The sequence below is a fragment of the Oreochromis niloticus genome, linkage group LG20 (assembly GCF_001858045.2).
Source record: "Oreochromis niloticus isolate F11D_XX linkage group LG20, O_niloticus_UMD_NMBU, whole genome shotgun sequence".
In the NCBI taxonomy this organism is placed as follows: domain Eukaryota; kingdom Metazoa; phylum Chordata; class Actinopteri; order Cichliformes; family Cichlidae; genus Oreochromis; species Oreochromis niloticus.
In genome coordinates, this window is record NC_031984.2 from 21,622,099 (window position 1) to 21,640,481 (window position 18,383).

General features: G+C 43.8%; 1 protein-coding gene across 6 annotated transcripts in view; it reads left to right on the forward strand.

Annotated features, from left to right (window-relative positions):
- Positions 1 to 18,383, forward strand: part of rerea (arginine-glutamic acid dipeptide (RE) repeats a) — a 125,152-nt gene that overhangs the window by 95,288 nt on the left and 11,481 nt on the right. For 5 of the 6 annotated variants that reach the window (XM_005478185.4, XM_005478187.4, XM_005478186.3 and 2 more), the window contains 5 exons: positions 1,009 to 1,057; positions 2,125 to 2,249; positions 4,525 to 4,624; positions 5,354 to 5,452; positions 12,472 to 12,552. In XM_005478185.4, coding sequence (XP_005478242.1) covers positions 1,009 to 1,057; positions 2,125 to 2,249; positions 4,525 to 4,624; positions 5,354 to 5,452; positions 12,472 to 12,552 — 454 coding nt within the window. Of the gene's footprint in view, positions 1 to 1,008; positions 1,058 to 2,124; positions 2,250 to 2,639; positions 4,625 to 5,353; positions 5,453 to 12,471; positions 12,553 to 18,383 lie in introns of those variants that run through there. The other variant, XM_019349557.2, reaches the window with a different exon arrangement.

The following is an 18,383-nucleotide window of genomic DNA, read 5'->3' on the forward strand; positions in this document are numbered from 1 at the left end:
TATTCATCACTGTGGCTGCCAGTTTCTGAGTGCTTTATATTTAGTTTGTCTTATCCGCTGAGAATGTTGGTAATAAAACCAAGTGAAGTATTTCGACATGTTTCGGAGCGGCGGGCGGTGTTTTGGCAGCTGAGGTTCGGGTTTTTGGACTGTGCTGGAGTGGAGGTCTTTGCCAGCGCTTCTGGCAGATCATAACATCTATGGATGGATGTGGATTAAACCTTTAATTGGACTCTCCTGTCTAAGGGGATCTTTTTAAGAAGGGGAGTCGGGCTAAACCTGAGCCCGTCGCAGGGTTTGCGTGGTTTGAGGACTGTAAAGAGGACGGGAGGATTGCGGCCTCTCGAGTTTCCTCCGGTGATGGAGTGCGAGCTTCTCTCAGTGCAAATCACGCTGACAGATTCTGGGCTGCTCTGCGCTCGCTTGTATGAAAATCGGCGCTGTTGCCTAGGCGACCGAGGGGAAAAGGCTTTTCAAAAGGAACATCTTGTCATTTTCTTTAATCCACTGCAGCTGGAGATTCGGTACACTATTATTAAATTGCAGTTGCTATGGCTACCAACATTTGCACCAGCAGCCGTTTTCACCCTGCATATCCAGAGCCAGTTCCCCCTCCACCTCCACTCCCCCTTCTCCTTTTTTGGGATTCTGTTTTATTGCTGCATCCACGTTATCATGCCTGCAAATGTGCTCTGCTCGGCTCGCTGTGGAGGAGCAGGCGAGCAGGAACCAAATCTGTAAACACTTTGTACTTTTTTCCCCGTAAAGACTTCCACATTTGAAAATAAATGAATAAATACAGGCCATCCACACTCGGTTTCTGTTGGATCTAGTTTTGGTCATGAGTGGTTAGATTTTTATTATCATCAGTTTGTGATTTTTGCCGTTTGTGCAGTTGTTTAGTTAATTAAACAGGATTCGCAGAGCTGACAGATTTCTCACAGCCGGCTTTTGAAATGGTGACGTGTAAATATTTTGTTTCAATCTGCTCTCTTTGTTTCTTCTCAGGCGACTAAACAGCACACAGGGGGAAATCCGAGTGGGACCCAGTCACCAAGTAAGTCATTGCTCGGCACACACATTAATGTTTGAGCCGCAGGACTGCACCCGAATAAGAATAAGAGACTAATAATTGCATTATTTGATCTCTGGGTGGGAATTATGTTTTTAGTTTTGAGATTTTAGGGGTTTTTTGTTCATCTGGTTATTTTATGTGAACATACGCACCCTCTCAGATTGAGCGCCTGATATCCGGCTCAGTCGTTGCAGCGATTATCATATTTCTGTTCACCGACTTTGTGGCTAGATTCAGAAAAGTCTGTGTTCAGTACTGCGTCACAGACGTAAGTAGTGGTTTCCAGCAAGAACTCTTGAGTTATAGTTTTTGCAATAAATACAGTCAAACTCACAGCACAAGCATCAAATTTAACTTCTGTACCAAGCTTTGAGAATTTACTGTTTAATTACTTCAGGAGATCCGGATTTTAGAGAGCACCACTGTAACAGTCTGTGCCCTCGTTTTGCAGAATCATTGTGATTATGTGTATTTTATAATCAATAGTTATGCACTGTTTTGTTTTTTAGGTCTTTATACATTTATTATTTGACAGATTAAAGCTGTATTTTACTGTGTAGTCATAAATGACCAGCCTGCACTTAGTAGGACTCACAGCACCAGTTATAGTTATTTTTACAAATGCTCTAAAATATTTTTTTCTTGAAGCAAACATCACACGGTTATAAATCTTTACATGTTGCCTGGGAACATCGGGATGAAATTACTGATTGGATTAAGTTTGCATGATTGTTCACAGTAATGTTTGCACCTGCTGGTTTTAGTTGTGCTGAAACTCTACAAAGTTGTGTGTGTGTTACCCTCCCTTTAATGTCAGGTATCTTTACATAATCCCATCTTAAACTAACACCTTCAGAGTATTTATAATTCGGTGTCATATATACTGTGTATTAAACTATTGTGACAGTAGCTTGCTGCCGTCCCACCACTCAGGAACACACAGTGAAAAGTTGATGACAGGCGGCTGAAAGCGGATATTTTCTTCAAGCCTGTGTGCTATTTGTAGTGTGACACCATCTGTCTCTCTCCTCCTCCGTGGATCTAATTAGGCCAAGCTCCCGGAGCTGCAGCCTTTCCCCTCCCCTGGTGGCCAGGCCATAACCGAGAATGAGGAGCTGGTCTGGATGCCAGGGGTCAATGACTGTGACCTTCTCATGTACCTCAGAGCTGCAAGGTGAGCCCAGAGACACGCAGGGACTCAGACCTGGCAGTTATGCAAGGTCTAAAGCTGTTGGAGATTTTTCACACACACACAAAAAAGGGGAAAAAAGTGATTTTTAAATTGACTCCTGACCTACAAATATGAATAAAATACTCTGTCAGTGAAAGTAAATGCCATGATTATGTCTCTCTGTCCAGGATCAATTCCAGGATGGGAATTGCTGAAGTCTCAACATTGGTATTTTATTGCTTTTTATTAGTATTGCCCTCTGATCACGTTCGGTATCTCGGGATGCAATCGGTCATCAGAGCTCGATGGGATGTTGTTCCAGTTCCAGTGATGTGTGTTGACAGGTTTCTGTGTCAGAGGCCGCAGTGTAATTAATCACTGCGTGCCACCATGCCAGACAGCATTGCACAACTTCCACTGAAGTTTATGTTTAGCCTTACCTCAATTACACTCGGGTCCATAATATTTTGGACAGTGATGTAATGATCATAATGGCTGCTGTGAACACGTGTGTTGTCATAAAACTCGGTACCTAAACAGAACAAACTTCGATAATAACACCAGTGTTTACTTTTTTTTTCCATCTCAGAATGGCTGCGTGATTCAAGAATTTCAACAACAATATTTTGTTAATGATTTATAATCTATGATGTGCGAGTAAAATTTCCCAAAGCTGTTCATGTTTTGTACAAATGAGGTGCAGCGCGCCCACGTGCATGCCGCAGGTGCCAGCAGTAACTTTTGTGAGTTACGATCTATTTACCGTTTCTGTGTTTTAATACATTTGCTTATATTGGTAGATAGACTGTAGTAGTATAAAATAAAGCAATGACCCTTTTTGCAGGTGTCTGTGTAATTGTACCTACATCATAGTCAATCTGTACCTTTTTGGCCACTTAGAATATCTTTATAGAAATGTGATGTTATATTTGTGCACATTTCTGAGGTCTTCTTGGCCTGATCAGTCTTGAAAAAGACAAACAATTTTTTAAATGTCAGTGATACTTTTTACTTGGATAAATAAAGGGAAGGATATAGAAAAGTCATTTTGCCACAAACTGCAGCTTCACCTTACTGTTCTTTCTGGCTCAGTGTGACTTTTTTTATCGTTAATGAGAGATGTTTGACAAATTACACTGCAACAAGTCATTTATTTAGTTTAAATTCCCACAATCATTTGTTGGCAAATACCAGAAATGACTTTTTGGCAGATGATTTTTTTTTTTTGGCACGACACCGGCACCGTGCCACCCACAGCAGGTTACACAAATGAAGAGGTGCACGACAAGCTGAAACTACAGCAAAATGCATCTCACTCCAGCAGCACTGATTTATTCAATAGATCTACCGTTTAACCCTCCTTTTTTCTTTTTTTTTGAATATGTTTATTATTTCATAACAAATGAGGCAAACATAATATCTGAATTCGATTCAAAGTGTTGAAATTATGTTTTATACCCTTTCACTATCATTTTAAATATGAAGCCCAGTGAGATATAAGTGGAATTGAGTGAAGTCATCATTAGGGTTAGGGGAAAAAAACTATCAGAGATCAAAAACTTCAGGAGTGACCAAAGCAAAGAACTTTATAAAAAACAATGAAAGCACTGATCAGCAACACCAAAAGCCCCAAAAGACCACAGAAGACAACTAAACTGGATGATGATTAAATTATTTCCATGGTTACAAAAAACAACTTTGTAACATCTAACCGAGTCGAGCTCAAGTAAGTTGGCTTAACGTCAGTCTACAGTCTAGAGACATCTTCGTGAATGGACATAGAGTTTAGAACAAGGTGCAAACCACCGGTTACACCCAAGAACAGGGAAATCAGATTAGACATGCTGTTTTATTTAATACTGGGTTAGTTTGTCCAGTTAAGTTTTATACATGGCCCCCTATTATGAATAGGCGACTTCATGAAAATGATTATAATTCTTGAAGGGTTAATGAAATACTTTTGTTAAACTGCTTGAATTAAAGCTGAATGTCTGCACTTGAATCACATGTTTGTTTGACTCTAAAACCTAATGATATAATTGCAGATATACACATAAATGGACTGCGCGATCATGTTTGTTCAGTCAGGTGACCTCTGTGTTTCAATATTGAGGCAGTGTGCAGGCTGTTTATTTAACAGTATGACATTATGTGGGTAGCCGCGTTTGAATGGCAGGAACTGTTTCCAGGTTACTCTGCTTATGTTTGTGTGGGAATGATTAGCTAGATTTGTGGCCTTTCCTTTAAAAACGTTACATCATCTGTGTCGCGTCCACAGGAGCATGGCTGCCTTCGCAGGGATGTGTGATGGAGGCTCAACAGAAGATGGGTGTCTAGCAGCTTCTCGAGATGACACTACATTAAACGCACTTAACACTGTAAGTAGCCTTGCAGCAAGCCGAACTCCTGCGAGCCGAGCGTGCATCACAGAAAATGAACCGAGTTAGCGATGAATCGCAGAGATTTTTACGGTGCGTTCAGCTGCGATTTCACTGTGCAGTGATTTGCAGTGATAAGTCCTTTTCAGTAAACCCATCCTCAGGAGCCGGCAGTGCATTAGGCATAACGTGAGGTTTGTCCGTCAGATTGATAATGAATACTGGAGGAATTGAGAGCAAGAAAGAGATTATAATCACCATAAACAGGGCATCTATATTCCAAATCTATAAACTGGAAAATTAACATAGCGGGCAGGTCACTGTCTCTTGACCTTACTCTCCATTTGCAATTCCAATGAGTGATGCTTGTTTATTCTCAGAGGGAGAGCTCCAGCGCTGTCTGCTTCGCCCAGCCGAATGTGACACAAAGCTTAAAGAAGCACGGCAATTGATTTTGTCACTGTTGTTATTGTTGTTATTTCTAGGCTGGGGTCTTGGGTGTTTAGTGTGTGACATCCCTCTCATTTATAGTAACAGCTTCAGTCACACCTGGATGTAAAATCTTTTAGCGTTGCTTCTTGAGCTCATTAAAAGGTGTGAATACTACTCAGGTGTGCCTTTAGTGAGACTGGAAAGAAAGTTAGCACCTTCATAAATGTTTTTTTAAAAAAAAGCTATATGTTTGTTTGCTTTCTCATTTATTTGTTTTTGGGGTTTTTTCTTCTCTAGCTTCACGAGAGCAGCTACGACGCCGGCAAGGCTCTGCAGCGTCTGGTGAAAAAGCCGGTACCCAAACTGATAGAGAAGTGCTGGTCTGAGGATGAAGTGGTAAGAGAGCCATTCTTTTATGTTGTCATGCATTAGCAAACGCGTGCCGATCTAAAAATAACACGGGCTGCATAAATATTAGTTGGTTTCCACAGCGAGCTGCTGTTTTTGTCATTTCATTTCACTCTGTGCGCCTCTTGTTCGTCTGCCGTTTGACTTTAGAGGGAGCTGTTGAGACTCTTGGCCTGGCCTCACAAAACATCAGTAAAAACACTTGTCAGTTTCCAGCTCCTCCGAGGCTCAAGAGCAGCTGCATCCTGTTTATCACCCACAGAATAAATCTTTAGCATAGAAGCCTGGAAAAGGGGGGGGAAAGGGGAAAAAAGGGGGGGCTGGTAACGTTTGCCTCCATTTCAATTTAGATGTGAATTTCAGCACAGCTGTTGAAGGGCTGGGATCAGAAAATGGCAGCCCTTCTCCCTGATCAAACACTGCATCATGAGTGGGAAGGAGGGGAATGAAAGCGCCGAATTACACCGTGTCAGAACGACTGAGCGCTCCGGCTTTGGCCTTGATGCGTTATGACACACTGCGCTGCATGTTTGTATACTCGGGCTCTTTTAAAGATAACACTGCTGACGGATCTGACTGTAGATCTTAGAAACAAACACCCGTCTCTCTCTGTCGCTGAATGGCTGCTGTTAGGCGTTCCTCCTCCTCAATGAATCAGCCTTTCCTCTCGGTGATATTGTTTTTGTAATCCTGACGCTTGGCAGACTTTGATTCCAGCTCGTATCCAGTGGAAATGAATGGGCGTCGTTTGTCTTGTAATCAAACACGACGGACGCGTTTAAATTAAACCCTCGGCCCACGGCAGGGCCGCGGCGGATCACAACAAATTAAGTGAGCCCTCCTTTTTTGTGGACTACTTATGAGTTAGCCTTTTATTTGTGCGTTCGTATTTACACTTGCCGATGGCAGGCACAGCTGTGCAAAGGTAATCAGAGCGAGGGACGGGGCGCGGCAATGGGAGGCTTTATTGCCACACTCGACCACAGCGGGGTCTACCACAGACCACTTGTCAAAGAAACGCTGTCTCGGCAGCAGGAGACTCAGACACTAAAACAAGCACACAGCAAATCATTTGGGCAATTTGAATAGACCAAATATTCCATTACAGTCACATCTATTATTATATACATATATATATGTATTTTACTGTTCCACTGGGAGATGATGTGCTGAAACCGTCACCCCGCTGCTCTCTGTGTTCTGCTCCATTCACTCATTCATTCATACGGATTCATCTCACCGTGCTGACGGCGTTATGTAACAAGAGCCGAGGAGCTGTCGGGGAGTCCGGTACGCAGCGTGTGCCATGTTCTGTCCCGAGAGCGTTTTGTGTCTGCGGCTGGAGGCAGTCAGCAGGATCTCTGCGCTACACCTGCAACACAGCGTCTGCCGCCCGGGGGGGAAGCAGCATCTTGACTCTTGGCTGGCCAAGGACACGGCTTCCACTGATCTGATCACCACTTGTGCCTTTTCAGCCCTGCAGCCTTGAGGGACAGGTGTAAATGCAGCTCCAACCTTGACGTACTCGCAGAAACCAGCCCTGCTGCTCTTCATTTATTCATCATCACCCCCGTCGCTCTTCTGCCTCCTCCTCCTCCCTCTTGTATCTCGTCGCCTCCAGGACTGGCTTCATTATCCCTGCCTGTTCTTTTCTCACCCCAGCCGTTCTCTTAGAGATGTGAATAAAAGTGACAGCAGGGACCGCTGAAATGACAGAATCAGCCTGTCTGCGGGGTCACTTGCCACCTTCCCTTCCTCCCTCTTTGACTCACATCTCCTGTCCTCTGTGTGATTACAGCTGCAGCAGCATAGCATATACTCCTGGACCTTATCTCAACCTTCTAAACTTCGAGTGAAATCCGAATAATCCCCCCCCCACACACACACACACATCCAAACAACAGGACCACTGCCACAGTCATTTGTTTGGCGTTTCATTACAGCTAAGTGACAACATCTCAAAGCAGAGTGTCGTTTGATTTTTATTGTCCTCTCGCAGGAACAGAAAATTATTTCACTCCAGAAAGATTTGTGACAGTCAATCCCCGAACAATCCTTCACCGTGACATTATTAGTGCAACTTTCAGACACTGGAAATCCATCACCTTGATGCCAGCGCCAACCAAAACTCTTTGACGCGTGACTAAGGCGATGACTGCAGATTACGCTCAAGAAAAATCTCGTGTGTTTATGAAATAAAATATGAAACTGTAAATAATTTATCAGAAACATCTACTATGCGGTCTGAGCTCGTTGTAGCTGTTTCTCAGTGGGCTGTTGGGGGGGGTGTGTGTGGTTGATTTAACCACCAGAAAAGGTAGAGAATGACATGGGGTGAGTTAAACTGTCACACACAGTCAGATATAAAAGAATACTTTGCTAAATCAATTTTCAAACTTAGACTCAGTTGCACAAAAAATAATCGAAAGCACATCAAATGATGATTTCATGCCAGTAGTGATAATGTCACAACACTGAGCGATTCCTCTATTTAAATGACCGCTTGCTGTGATGTTTTGCCATCTTCTTTATACACAAATTACTTTAGGGACTGAGCTTTGAAGTTGACTCGTACCTCAGGCTTTTTTTGTTTTCAGGTTTTATTGGAGACTTCCCTGCAGCTTTAATTAGTTGTTACTAATGTAATTAATAAAATATGTTCTGATTATTATCATTTTATTTGATCCAAAGAGGTAACATTGAGCTGATTTTAGTTAGTCATTCATTTAGATCCACTGTGTGTCAGTAGAAGTCAAAGGAAATCCAGTTGTTTTATCAGTAAATTGATTCCTCTGCACCTTCTGGCCCTTCAGACTTTGCTGAAGGTCATCATAATGAAATGTGGCTTCACCTGAGGCTGCTGTCATTCCTTCTAGTAAATAAGCGGTGCTAATAATGCACTGGCCAACAGGAGGTGCCCTATAAACAATCAGAAGCAGCAGCCGTGCCGTGTGTGTCGCCACGTCACAGATAGCGAGGCTGATCTACGACTGCTGCAGGGCGGGAGGTCTATTCCTCAGCCAGCTGCACTCTGTTGCGGCTTATCTCCGGCTGTTTCTTGGGCTGATGGATGACTGGAGCAGGGCCTCCGACAGCAACGAGGTGGGGAGGGGGGGAACGAGGGAGAAGAGCAGAGTAGCGGCCCCCCAGTGGTAGAATACAAACCTGCAGAGCCGAGCTGACACCCAGCAGACGGATAAAATGCAACACACCTCCCTGTTTCCCCTGCCGCAGGCTGTGTTTAATGTCAACAGCAAAATTTATTCACTTTATTGTGCCAGCAGTGTGTTTTTTATTTAGGAGGGGGTTGTTGTTTGATAACTAACTAGCAGGCAGGATGGGTGTGTGCTGGAATTTCCTGCCACCTTTTGTGTCACTACAAGCAAAAGAAAGCAGTGGATGTTGCTTTGCTTTGCAGAGGATCAGGATACTTTCACATTTGTTGTTTAAAAAAAAAAAAAAATTGAGGGCGGGGTGACTTTTAGGTCTTTCACAGAGAAGTTAAGGCTTATAAAATATACTTTATGGTTGTAATTGCGGGACAACAGTGCAAATTTTAGCATATCTATATAGATTGTGCTTTCTGTGAGGTGTCTGTACAAAGAGGATGTGGGTAGTCTTGTGTCTGTCAGTGCGGTTCCCCCTGTTCAAGACTGTTGTGATTTCCTTTCTGCTCACCAGGCCCAATGTAACGGGCTTATGTTTCATAACAGACACGTGTGTGTGTGTGTGTGTGTGTGTGTTTTTCTTTGCTTTTTGTTTTTGGCTAGCTGACTGATTGCCCTCAGCCCTCTGGGTTTACTCGCAGCAGGCTCGTAAAGGTCAGCTTTTAACAACAAGTCAAGTATAATGACTCCATATTGAGTGGAAGTAGCTTTGTTTGCTGCTGTGCTGGTCTTGCGTCAGTGTTTTTATGGTATGACATTTAGCAGGAATTATGTCCTGTGTGTGTGTGTGTTTGTGTGTCTGAGCCTGTCTTTGTGATATTATCTTTGCGCCCATGTTTGCATTTATCTTAACCAGTTTTACTGCTTCAAACAATCACCTCTCAAGCAGGAAGTGCCTGCACGCAACAATGGGCTATTTAATCCCTTTTTTCCCTTTCTTTTCTCCCTTTTCTCCTCCTTTTTTTCTTATTTTACGTCTCCTCTCTGGGCTTACAATAGTGCACTGTTGGACTCGGGGCGGAAACTCGGGGCGGGTAAAAAGCGCCAGCACTCTGGAACACGCTCAGAGAGAGACGCCTGTTGTTTCTGCACAGCGGATGGCCATTTGGTAGCGCTTCCACCACCCAGCTGCCCCCCTCTCCCCTTCTTGCTCACTCACCCCCCCCCCCCCCCCTTGCTCAGCTTGCTCTGCTTGCTCTGCCTCTCCGAGCCCCTCCTCTGCCGCTGTGTTGCCTAGCAACCAAGGGCTGGAGCAATCGGAGCAGGGGCAGAGCGATTCGGGGAGCAGATTGGCAGATGATTTATTAGCTGGGCTGGAGAGCAGTGAGCCCAGGCAGCTGAAATGGAGCCTTAAACTGGAGCCGACATGTAGAGAAGGGAGGAGGGAGCCAGCGAGAGAAAGAAAACGAGAGGGAGGGAGAGCACGCATACAGCTCCTCTGTGGAGACGAACGGGCGCACTGAGTAAATAGTACAGTTGGGGGGGAACATAATTAAGGTGACATAATTAGGACAGATGCAGGCTGCACAGGCAGGTCTAATTGATTTTTGACGTAGAAGCTCTGCAGGCTCAGGTAAAGCTGAGACATGGAAATTTATCCTCAGCACCACCCCACCCCTCATCCACCTTATCATCTGGTCTACCTCAGGTTCAGGTTTATTAAATATTTGTGAATCCTCGGATAGTTTTCCTCTTGTTTTTTCCCCGCAAACATTTGTGAAGCTAATACTTCAGCTGGTTATTTACTCGGTTTTGTCAGCGCCTGTCAAACAAACCCTGAAATAGGCCTTCCACCGGTGCTCTGTTGCTCTCTAGACTGCTTTTGAGTGACAGTGTAAATAGTAATCTCCCCCTTAACCCCCTTGAGTGGTCTGAGATTTTTTTTTTTTGGTTGCATGTGGTGCTTGTGTTAGAGACGGCTCCATCTACTGGCTAATCAGCCGCTACACCTTCAAGCTGATGAATGCAAATTAGCTGCTGTCTCATGACACTTACAGGACAGACCGTTTTGTTAAGCTGTCAGCTGAGCGCGTCTAGCTTTTTGATCGGGCCCTCTTGTGTTTGCTTGTTTAGTCTGGTTTAATTTCGACCTGTGCCTTCTTTCTTTATATTTTTGTCTGCACAATAACAAAGCAAAGCTGGAAAATTTGAGAATATCGAGTTTGCTTGTGTTAAGGACGTAAGTATAGTAATTCACAAAGCTCTCTCTCGCCTGTAATTTTCCCTGAAAGACAGTTGTGCTTCGCAGCTGGCTGCGTTACTTCTGTAAATTTGGCTTTTGTTCCCCCACCAAAATGAGGTATGTAAACAATCTGTGGTTGCATAACATACTGTACATGGCATGGAAAATGAACTCCGGACAACACAGGAGAGGCTCCGTATCTGGTTTTCCCTCCCACTTGTGTCCTTTCCACCATGTCCAAGACCTTTCTCCACACAAATTGTGTCAGCCTGGCTCCCCTCTCAGGCAGGCAGCTAGTTTTGCCTCTGTGCAGGCTCACTCCAAGCTGTAGTTTCCTCACAAGGAAATGGAAACCTTCTGTGTAGTTTCAGTCGCAAGCACTGGCTTAGGTTTTTCTGTGTGTGTGTGTGTGTGTGTGTGTGTGTGTGTGTGTGAGGGGTGGGTAGAGAAGTAAAGCTTGCCCATTCAGTGCTAGAGGCTGAAATGAAAGCTGTGCCTAACACTAACATGAAGCACAGGACTCCACTTCGGGTTTTCCATCCTGCTGCAAACCAGAGGCTCTCTTGCAGAAAGATCACATGTAAAGCCTTCCCCTTTGTAGTGGAAGAGCAGAGAGTGACAAGCTATTTCTTTCTTGTTAAAAAAAAAAACATAAGAAGAACGACGTCCTGTCGGAGACATTGTGGATTTACCCCCCTTTAATTTTCTCTTTACCTGTGGGTGGACGTAGAGATTTGTGCTGTGCTCCCCGAGGACTTTTCTCTGCTTTTCTTTTTTTTGCTGGAGTTACTTGGTGGAAACGGTTGGCTGAGATCACTGTGGAACGGGGCTCGCCTCTGGAGCAAGAAAGTAAATCTGTTGGTTGTCTGCTTCGCTGGTTATGAATGTTTTTCAGCCGTCGCTTTTTATGGCTCGCAGTCTGTGGCTCTTAAAGGAGAAGAAATATATGTAGGTTGCTCCGATTTTTGGGGGCTTTCCGACATTGTTTTTTTTTTTTGTGCTCACATTGAGGTAAGGGCTCTCGTTGACGTTCAGTTTATTTTTAATGTCAGATTAAATCCAGTGTCACAAAGTAGCCTTCTCTGTCATCGTGTAGTTCACCTTACTTAGAAATAATTCATTTTTTTTGACATTTAAATTTTTCTGGGGTTTGTTAGATTGCCAAAATGTAACGACAGAATTAGAAACCGAGTGCCACGCACAGAGAGGCATCTTCAAGTTTAGGTTTTGACTTTGAACTTTCACTTGGGAGATTAACAACACGTTCGGCATGTCTGCTGTTGTGTTTGTTTTCACATTAGATCGTGTTTGCCTAACTGTATGTTCTGCGCTCGTGAAACGACGAGCTTAATCTCAGCGTCTCTCCCTGCCTTGCCTGTCATTTCCTCTCTGGTTTTGCCCTGACATGGCTGTGTTTGCTCCGGAGTTTAAACGGCTGTAGAGGTTTATAAAAAACACAGCAAACCTCAGACGACCGCAGACTAGCGAAATGAAAACAATGTTCTTTGTCGCGGTGTTAAGCAGAAAACTTTATTCTGTGGTACTTTAGCTGACTTAACATATACTCACTGCTCTTTTTTTTTTTTCTTTCCCTCTCCCCCCCCCTCTTTCTCTTTCTCTCGTTCTCTCTCTCTTCCTCTGTGCAAAAAAAATTGCAGAAGCGCTTCATTAAAGGGTTGAGACAGTTCGGCAAAAACTTCTTCAGGATCCGGAAAGAGCTGCTGCCCAACAAAGAGACGGTAAGCTCGTTTATTTCTCTCTGTGCCACTGATACAAAAACAGAGAAACTGATGCATTTGCAGTTTCCTTGTAAGTTACAGAAAGCAAGTTTTAGTTTAATGCTATGAGGCCTTATTGTTGAGAAGTGCTCCTTGCCAACAACTCTAGCGTAGTATTATCACATCAGGCTCAGTGGAAAATAATAATATTAATATTAAAAATACTTGTTTGCACCTGAGTGTAAACCTGAGCTTAAATGTACTTCCCAGGCAAGTTACACACTGAACATTAATTAGCACCCTCTGTTAGCAAGTAGTAAACAAGTAGTGCAGATGTGATTTGAACCACTGTGTTTACAGCATATGTCAGCTCTGTGGAGCAGCCTGCTTTATCTCATGTTTGTGCTACAGTGCTTTATTATTAGCACTTGAGATTTTTCCTTTCTTTCTTTTGGTCTTTCAGCCATTTTCAGAGCAAACTAAAGGGCAATGCGATGTCTTCCACTAGGATTACAAAGCAATAAACGTGACTGTTTGAACAGCAACAAAGTTACGTTTGTGTCTGGCCTGGTAGAGAGAATCAAAGGCCATAACTTTGATTACTGTCATTTAATCAAACCTAAGTCAGTATTTTTTTTTTAAATCTTATAAATCCAGAGAATTGTCTCCTTCTTAGCTGATTTGAGGGGAAAATGTCTGTACGCTCCAAACTTTTGCAACACGAGATTATTGTGCCTGTGGTTAAGGTAGCTTCCTGTTGGTTGTATCGTATGCCTCCTTTAAACAAAAGCTTTGTCACTGACTGCCAAAGTTGTTTTGTACCTCTTGCACTTTGTAAATGTGTTATTTATGTACATAAGCAGAGGGAATTTCCTCCTGTCAGCGACTCCCTGCTCTTCGTGCGGGTGTGTGTTGTAATCGTTATTGAACGTCCGTGTGACCCGTGCCACAGTACAGACAGGTCAGATTCAGGCCTGGCAATGATTAACAGCAGCTCACCTCGTTCAGTGTGAACTTTGTGTTGGAAACAAAACACAGAAGCCACAGTGTTTTTGTGCTTTTTTTTTTTTTAAGGTGATCAATATAAGAACAGATATAAAACCTCTTAAAGGGCTCGACCTGCATTTTTATTTTCCCTGTAATTGGCTGCAGAGCGAACAGGTTCATGTTGCTTCAAAGCCTTTAGACTCGGCTGTTAAATAATTCTTAGATATACATTTTGATTCATGAAACAGTGCAGACTCTGCTGTTTCTGTGAGGCTGCTCCTGCTGGAAGTGTGCCGATATAGTGCTGACACAGACATCAAAGAAAAATCAAAGGTGTTTGTCATACTTTTCATCTGCTTCATTTCCTCGCCTGCTCCGAGGTGAGGGTACATCAGCCCTCCTTCTCTAAAAACCCGCAACATATCCTGTAATATTTTTACACCTCAACTCTTTAGTGTCGCCTCCTTTTGTGCTACTTTTTTTTTTTTTCATTCTTTATTCCTCAAAACCAATTTGAGCCTCTTGAATAAGAGATTAAAGTGTATGAATACTGTTTCCTCGCAGAGGGTTTCTTCAATTATTTTTACTGGTTTTGAAATATATGACTAGTCCAGTTGATTGGCTATAAAGGAGGTATTAATGCACTTCAACCTGGAGGGGGGAGTCTACTTGGCAGGAGAGGTAATAGACCTCCTCCAGGATATGGGCCTGCCACCACCACAGAGCAGAGAAAGATTAATTTTTCCCCCTGCAAATGGAAAATAAACTGGCCTTTAAATATGAAAAGATGACTGGGAGAGCACGGAGAGGGTAGTAGCGACCTATGAAAAAAGGGAGTAAAATGGGCATTGGCTCAAAAGAGCCAGTAAAGTCTGTGTTTTCACAGAGAGAGAGAAAAAAAAAACAAGTCTTTGCTTATGACTGAGCTTGTTTTTGTGCTGCTAGGCTGATCGGAGCAAGTGCCAGCTAATACCCGGAGGAAAGTGCCCATTTATTTTCTCCCTCCTCATTCCCAAATCCCAGATCTCCGGAACATGAGAACAACAATATCTCTAGATATTTTAGGTGTGGGAAATGACAGAGATTTTTCCCATTATCTCCATTCTCTCTCTGTCTCTCTCTCTCTCTCACTCACACACACACACACACACACACACACACACACTATTCCAGTTGCATGAAAGAAGATGTATGAGTCCTGACCGGAGTGCACAGCACAAAGCCCAGAGGTCCAGTACCGGGCGCCCGGCCCTCACTGCTCCCCCCGCTAGCTCCTATTAGCCGCGCTGCCCTGAAGCGTCAGCACGGCTCGAACAGCCAGTGCCAAGGGTAAGCACCCAGCGCTGTGTAAACACACCAGGCCCGACTAGCACTCAGGAATGCCTTATATAAAGTCACATAAAGGCCCACAGGGGGAAGTGGGTGTGTCGCCTGACCGTCTGCAACTGGCTTTTTGCTGCCACCATTTCCTTCGCTCACGAGAGGACGTCATGGAACACGATCTGCTGCCTTCAGTGTTTAAACAACCGAATATGCTGAAATGGCAGATCAGAGATAACTGTGCGCCTGATATTTTCACTGGAAGTGTTTTCATAAAGAACATCAACAGACGGTGTTTGCCAAACTGATTTAAATCGGCGACTGCTTAGTTTGCTGTGCAGCTCAACAGAGAAATTGACAGCCGAAAATTAGATCAAATTAGAGCGTTTTGGCCCATTTCCTTGCAGGACCGAGCCCAGACGACGTCACCGGTGGAAAAGGGTACAGCACGAGCAGCAGCAGATTGCAAATGACAATGTATTGAAATACCTGGGCTCTTACAAGTTTAAAGACAGACTGTTTTCAGTGTGCAGACACTAGTGTCTCTCCGCAAAGTAAAATATGCATGACAGCGTAAAAAACACCGATGTAAAAGCAACTCATGCCTGAAATTATATTCAGTACAGGTTGTCTTTTTGTGTCCTGTGAGAGATTTTAAATTGCATGAAAACACTGGTAATTTACTTACTTCATGCACACATAAGTGTATTATACTCTATATTTATAGATCAAGAAAGTGTTTCACAATACAACTCAGAGCAGCCTTAATCTAATAAAGTCAGTGAAGCAGTGTAAAACAATTTATAGGCATAGGACAAAAGCATCTGAGTGTGTGTGATAGGTTTTTTTCCCTACCAGCTTCCCTACTGGTTTCTCTTTGCTCCACGTTTAAATATTTAACTTCATAAAGGTCTAACATTATCACCAAGACGACTCCGTAATTGTATTTCGGTCATATATATTAGATGGTGGTGTAGTTTTAGTAGTGTTACAGCCCAGAATGTCAGCTGTAAGCCATGTAGACGTAGAGGGCAGGAAAGGTGGGGGGAGATAAAACGCTAAAACTGATTTGGTGAGACGTTTTTATGCTGCTGGTTCCTGCTTTGTTTTTGGCACAGAGGTGGAAAAAGACAGAAAGGTACTTTGGCAGCGCATTAGAAAAGCTAACACAGGTGAACCTACAGTGCGTGTTTTCTTCTTGTTAACGTCACGCATTAAACAAGCGCTCTCAGTCAGCAAACAGTTAGCATCCAACACCAACTGGTGAGTTTATTGGAGCTTTAATTTATCAGCTTCCTGCAGTTTGTTATCATTCTAGCGTGTGTGCTAATTTTCAGGTCGACACAGAGATGCTAGATCTGAGCTATATGTCTGATTTTTAAAGGAGGCGATGTGCCGAGCGCTCCTTACAGCATCTTTTTCTCTCTGAGAAAAAAGGGAGCACTCGGTCCCCGAAGGCCCTGTCATTTATGGGACGCCCAACAGGAGAACGGTGTTCCCAACACAACCTCACGCAGCAGATGTTTGCCCCGGTACAATCTGTACAAACGTCGCATTGAATTCATTGCCATGTCCTCGGCTCAGCAGCCAGAACCTCGGGGATGAGTGTGATTATAAATACTTAGGTTGAAACACTAATTAAACCAGCAGCGAACTACAGGAGCCTGGTCCAGTTGGCAGCAGCTGTCGGCGGTGTGACAGAACAGCTTCCGTGTTTGGTAAATGATATAACTTGTTTAGGCAGTGAAATCGCTGCCGGCTGATGGAAGCTCAACCAGCACGTATTGATGTTCTTTTAACAGACCACAGGCAATTTAGCGCAGCTGAGTGTAGGCAAAATCTTTTTTCAGCCTAATAGACGGAGCCCAGAGAGCCAGAGCTCCCTGTGTAATTGAGTTCTTTGGTAGGCTTCATGTTGTGAGGTTGTTTTTTTTTTAGGGGAGGGGAGACTAGCTTATCAGCAGAACACGCAGGATCGACCCTCCAGCAAAAACGGCACTGTTGCCATCCAATCTGCTTTCACTGGCAAAAGCGCTTACAGCAGGAAAAACACGAGTGCTGATTCTTCAGCATGTGCATCCCTGACCTGTGAAAGCAGAGCTTATTCAGTCATTCTCCGGCAGAAAGGCGCTGCGCAGCAGGGAACGGCTGTCTATTTAGCCGCCTTTCACATGCACCCCGCTCCACCAGCCAAGATCTTTTCACTATTCAGTCTTTCTTCGTTTTTGAGGCATCACTATGGTGTAGGTGTGTTTTTGAATTCATCACATACTGTACATGGGCCTAGTAGCTTAAATATTTGGGCTTGTAATTTAGTTTCACACGACACAAACACAAATAAATGATGTAAGGAGGGAAAGTATAGTTTGGTAACTCGAAGCACTAATAGTTTTTATTCCACCTGACATAATGATGTTTTATTTATTATTGGAAATTTGTGACTCTGGTGTCACTGGCTGCATGTAATATAAAAAGTTTGGAAGCACACATTTCTGTCATCTTTACCATTTCAGCAACTTTAATAAAAATCCTGATAATACCTAAAATAAACTTTGACTGAAACATATTAAATGGCCCTGCAGGACGCACAAACCCACACTGGCCTTCTGAAGCACATACACGTTTATAAAGTTACGCCCTCCAGTTACATTCGTGGTGAGGATGATGGAGAAGTCGAGCACGCTCCAGACGATTCACTGTGCAGTCTGACATGGGCGACGGAAGACTTGGGAGTCCACGGGTCGAGCTCATATATAATTAAGCCCTGGCTTGATTTAGCTCAGAAATACTTCCCCTTTCACCTTACTGAAATGAATCAGGAAGCAGTCCTCCCTGCTCTGACTGCAGGCTGTGGAGGAAGCAGGAGTTGCACAGGTTCATGCTGCACTAATGGTTGTTTACACAACTCGCTGTCAGCCACCAGAACCTAGAAATCACACGCTCCCAGCCCTCTCTGCTCCCCAACCGCCTTAAATTTTTAGCAGAGATTTTTATTTGCTGAGAGATTTTCAGGACTGGTTTGTGGTTGGGATTCAGTGTTGATTGTCCATTGTTCTCCGCTGCTGGCTTTCTTTTTTTTTTATTTTTTTTTTCCTCCCTCTCGACTCTCCTCGGCACTCAGCCCTCCCCCTCCTCTGCTCTCCCCTGTTCTCTCCTTCCCCTGCTCTTGCCAGTAACGGCCTTAACCGTTTGGCTTCATGTCAAAGCAGAGGCCTTTTGTGGCTCTGTCACAAATCTGCCAGGAAAAACAGAAACCATCTGTTCAGGCCTGGGCCTGAGAGGAGATGAGGGTGTAAATACACGAGTTTAGCCCTCGCCCTCAGCCCTACCCGTGTACATACGACCACCGAGCTCACCCTCAACCAGCGCTCCCACCCACAATTACACTGTAGCCTAAAGTGGTTAACCCTATTCAGTCAAAATCTGGCCTCCGGGGGCCTTTTCCTCATTTCGTCACCTGCTAACCTCTGTTAGCAGCTGTTTGTGAGAATAACATTACAGTAAGGTTAAAATACAAAAGTCACGCATCTTTATATGTATGCTTT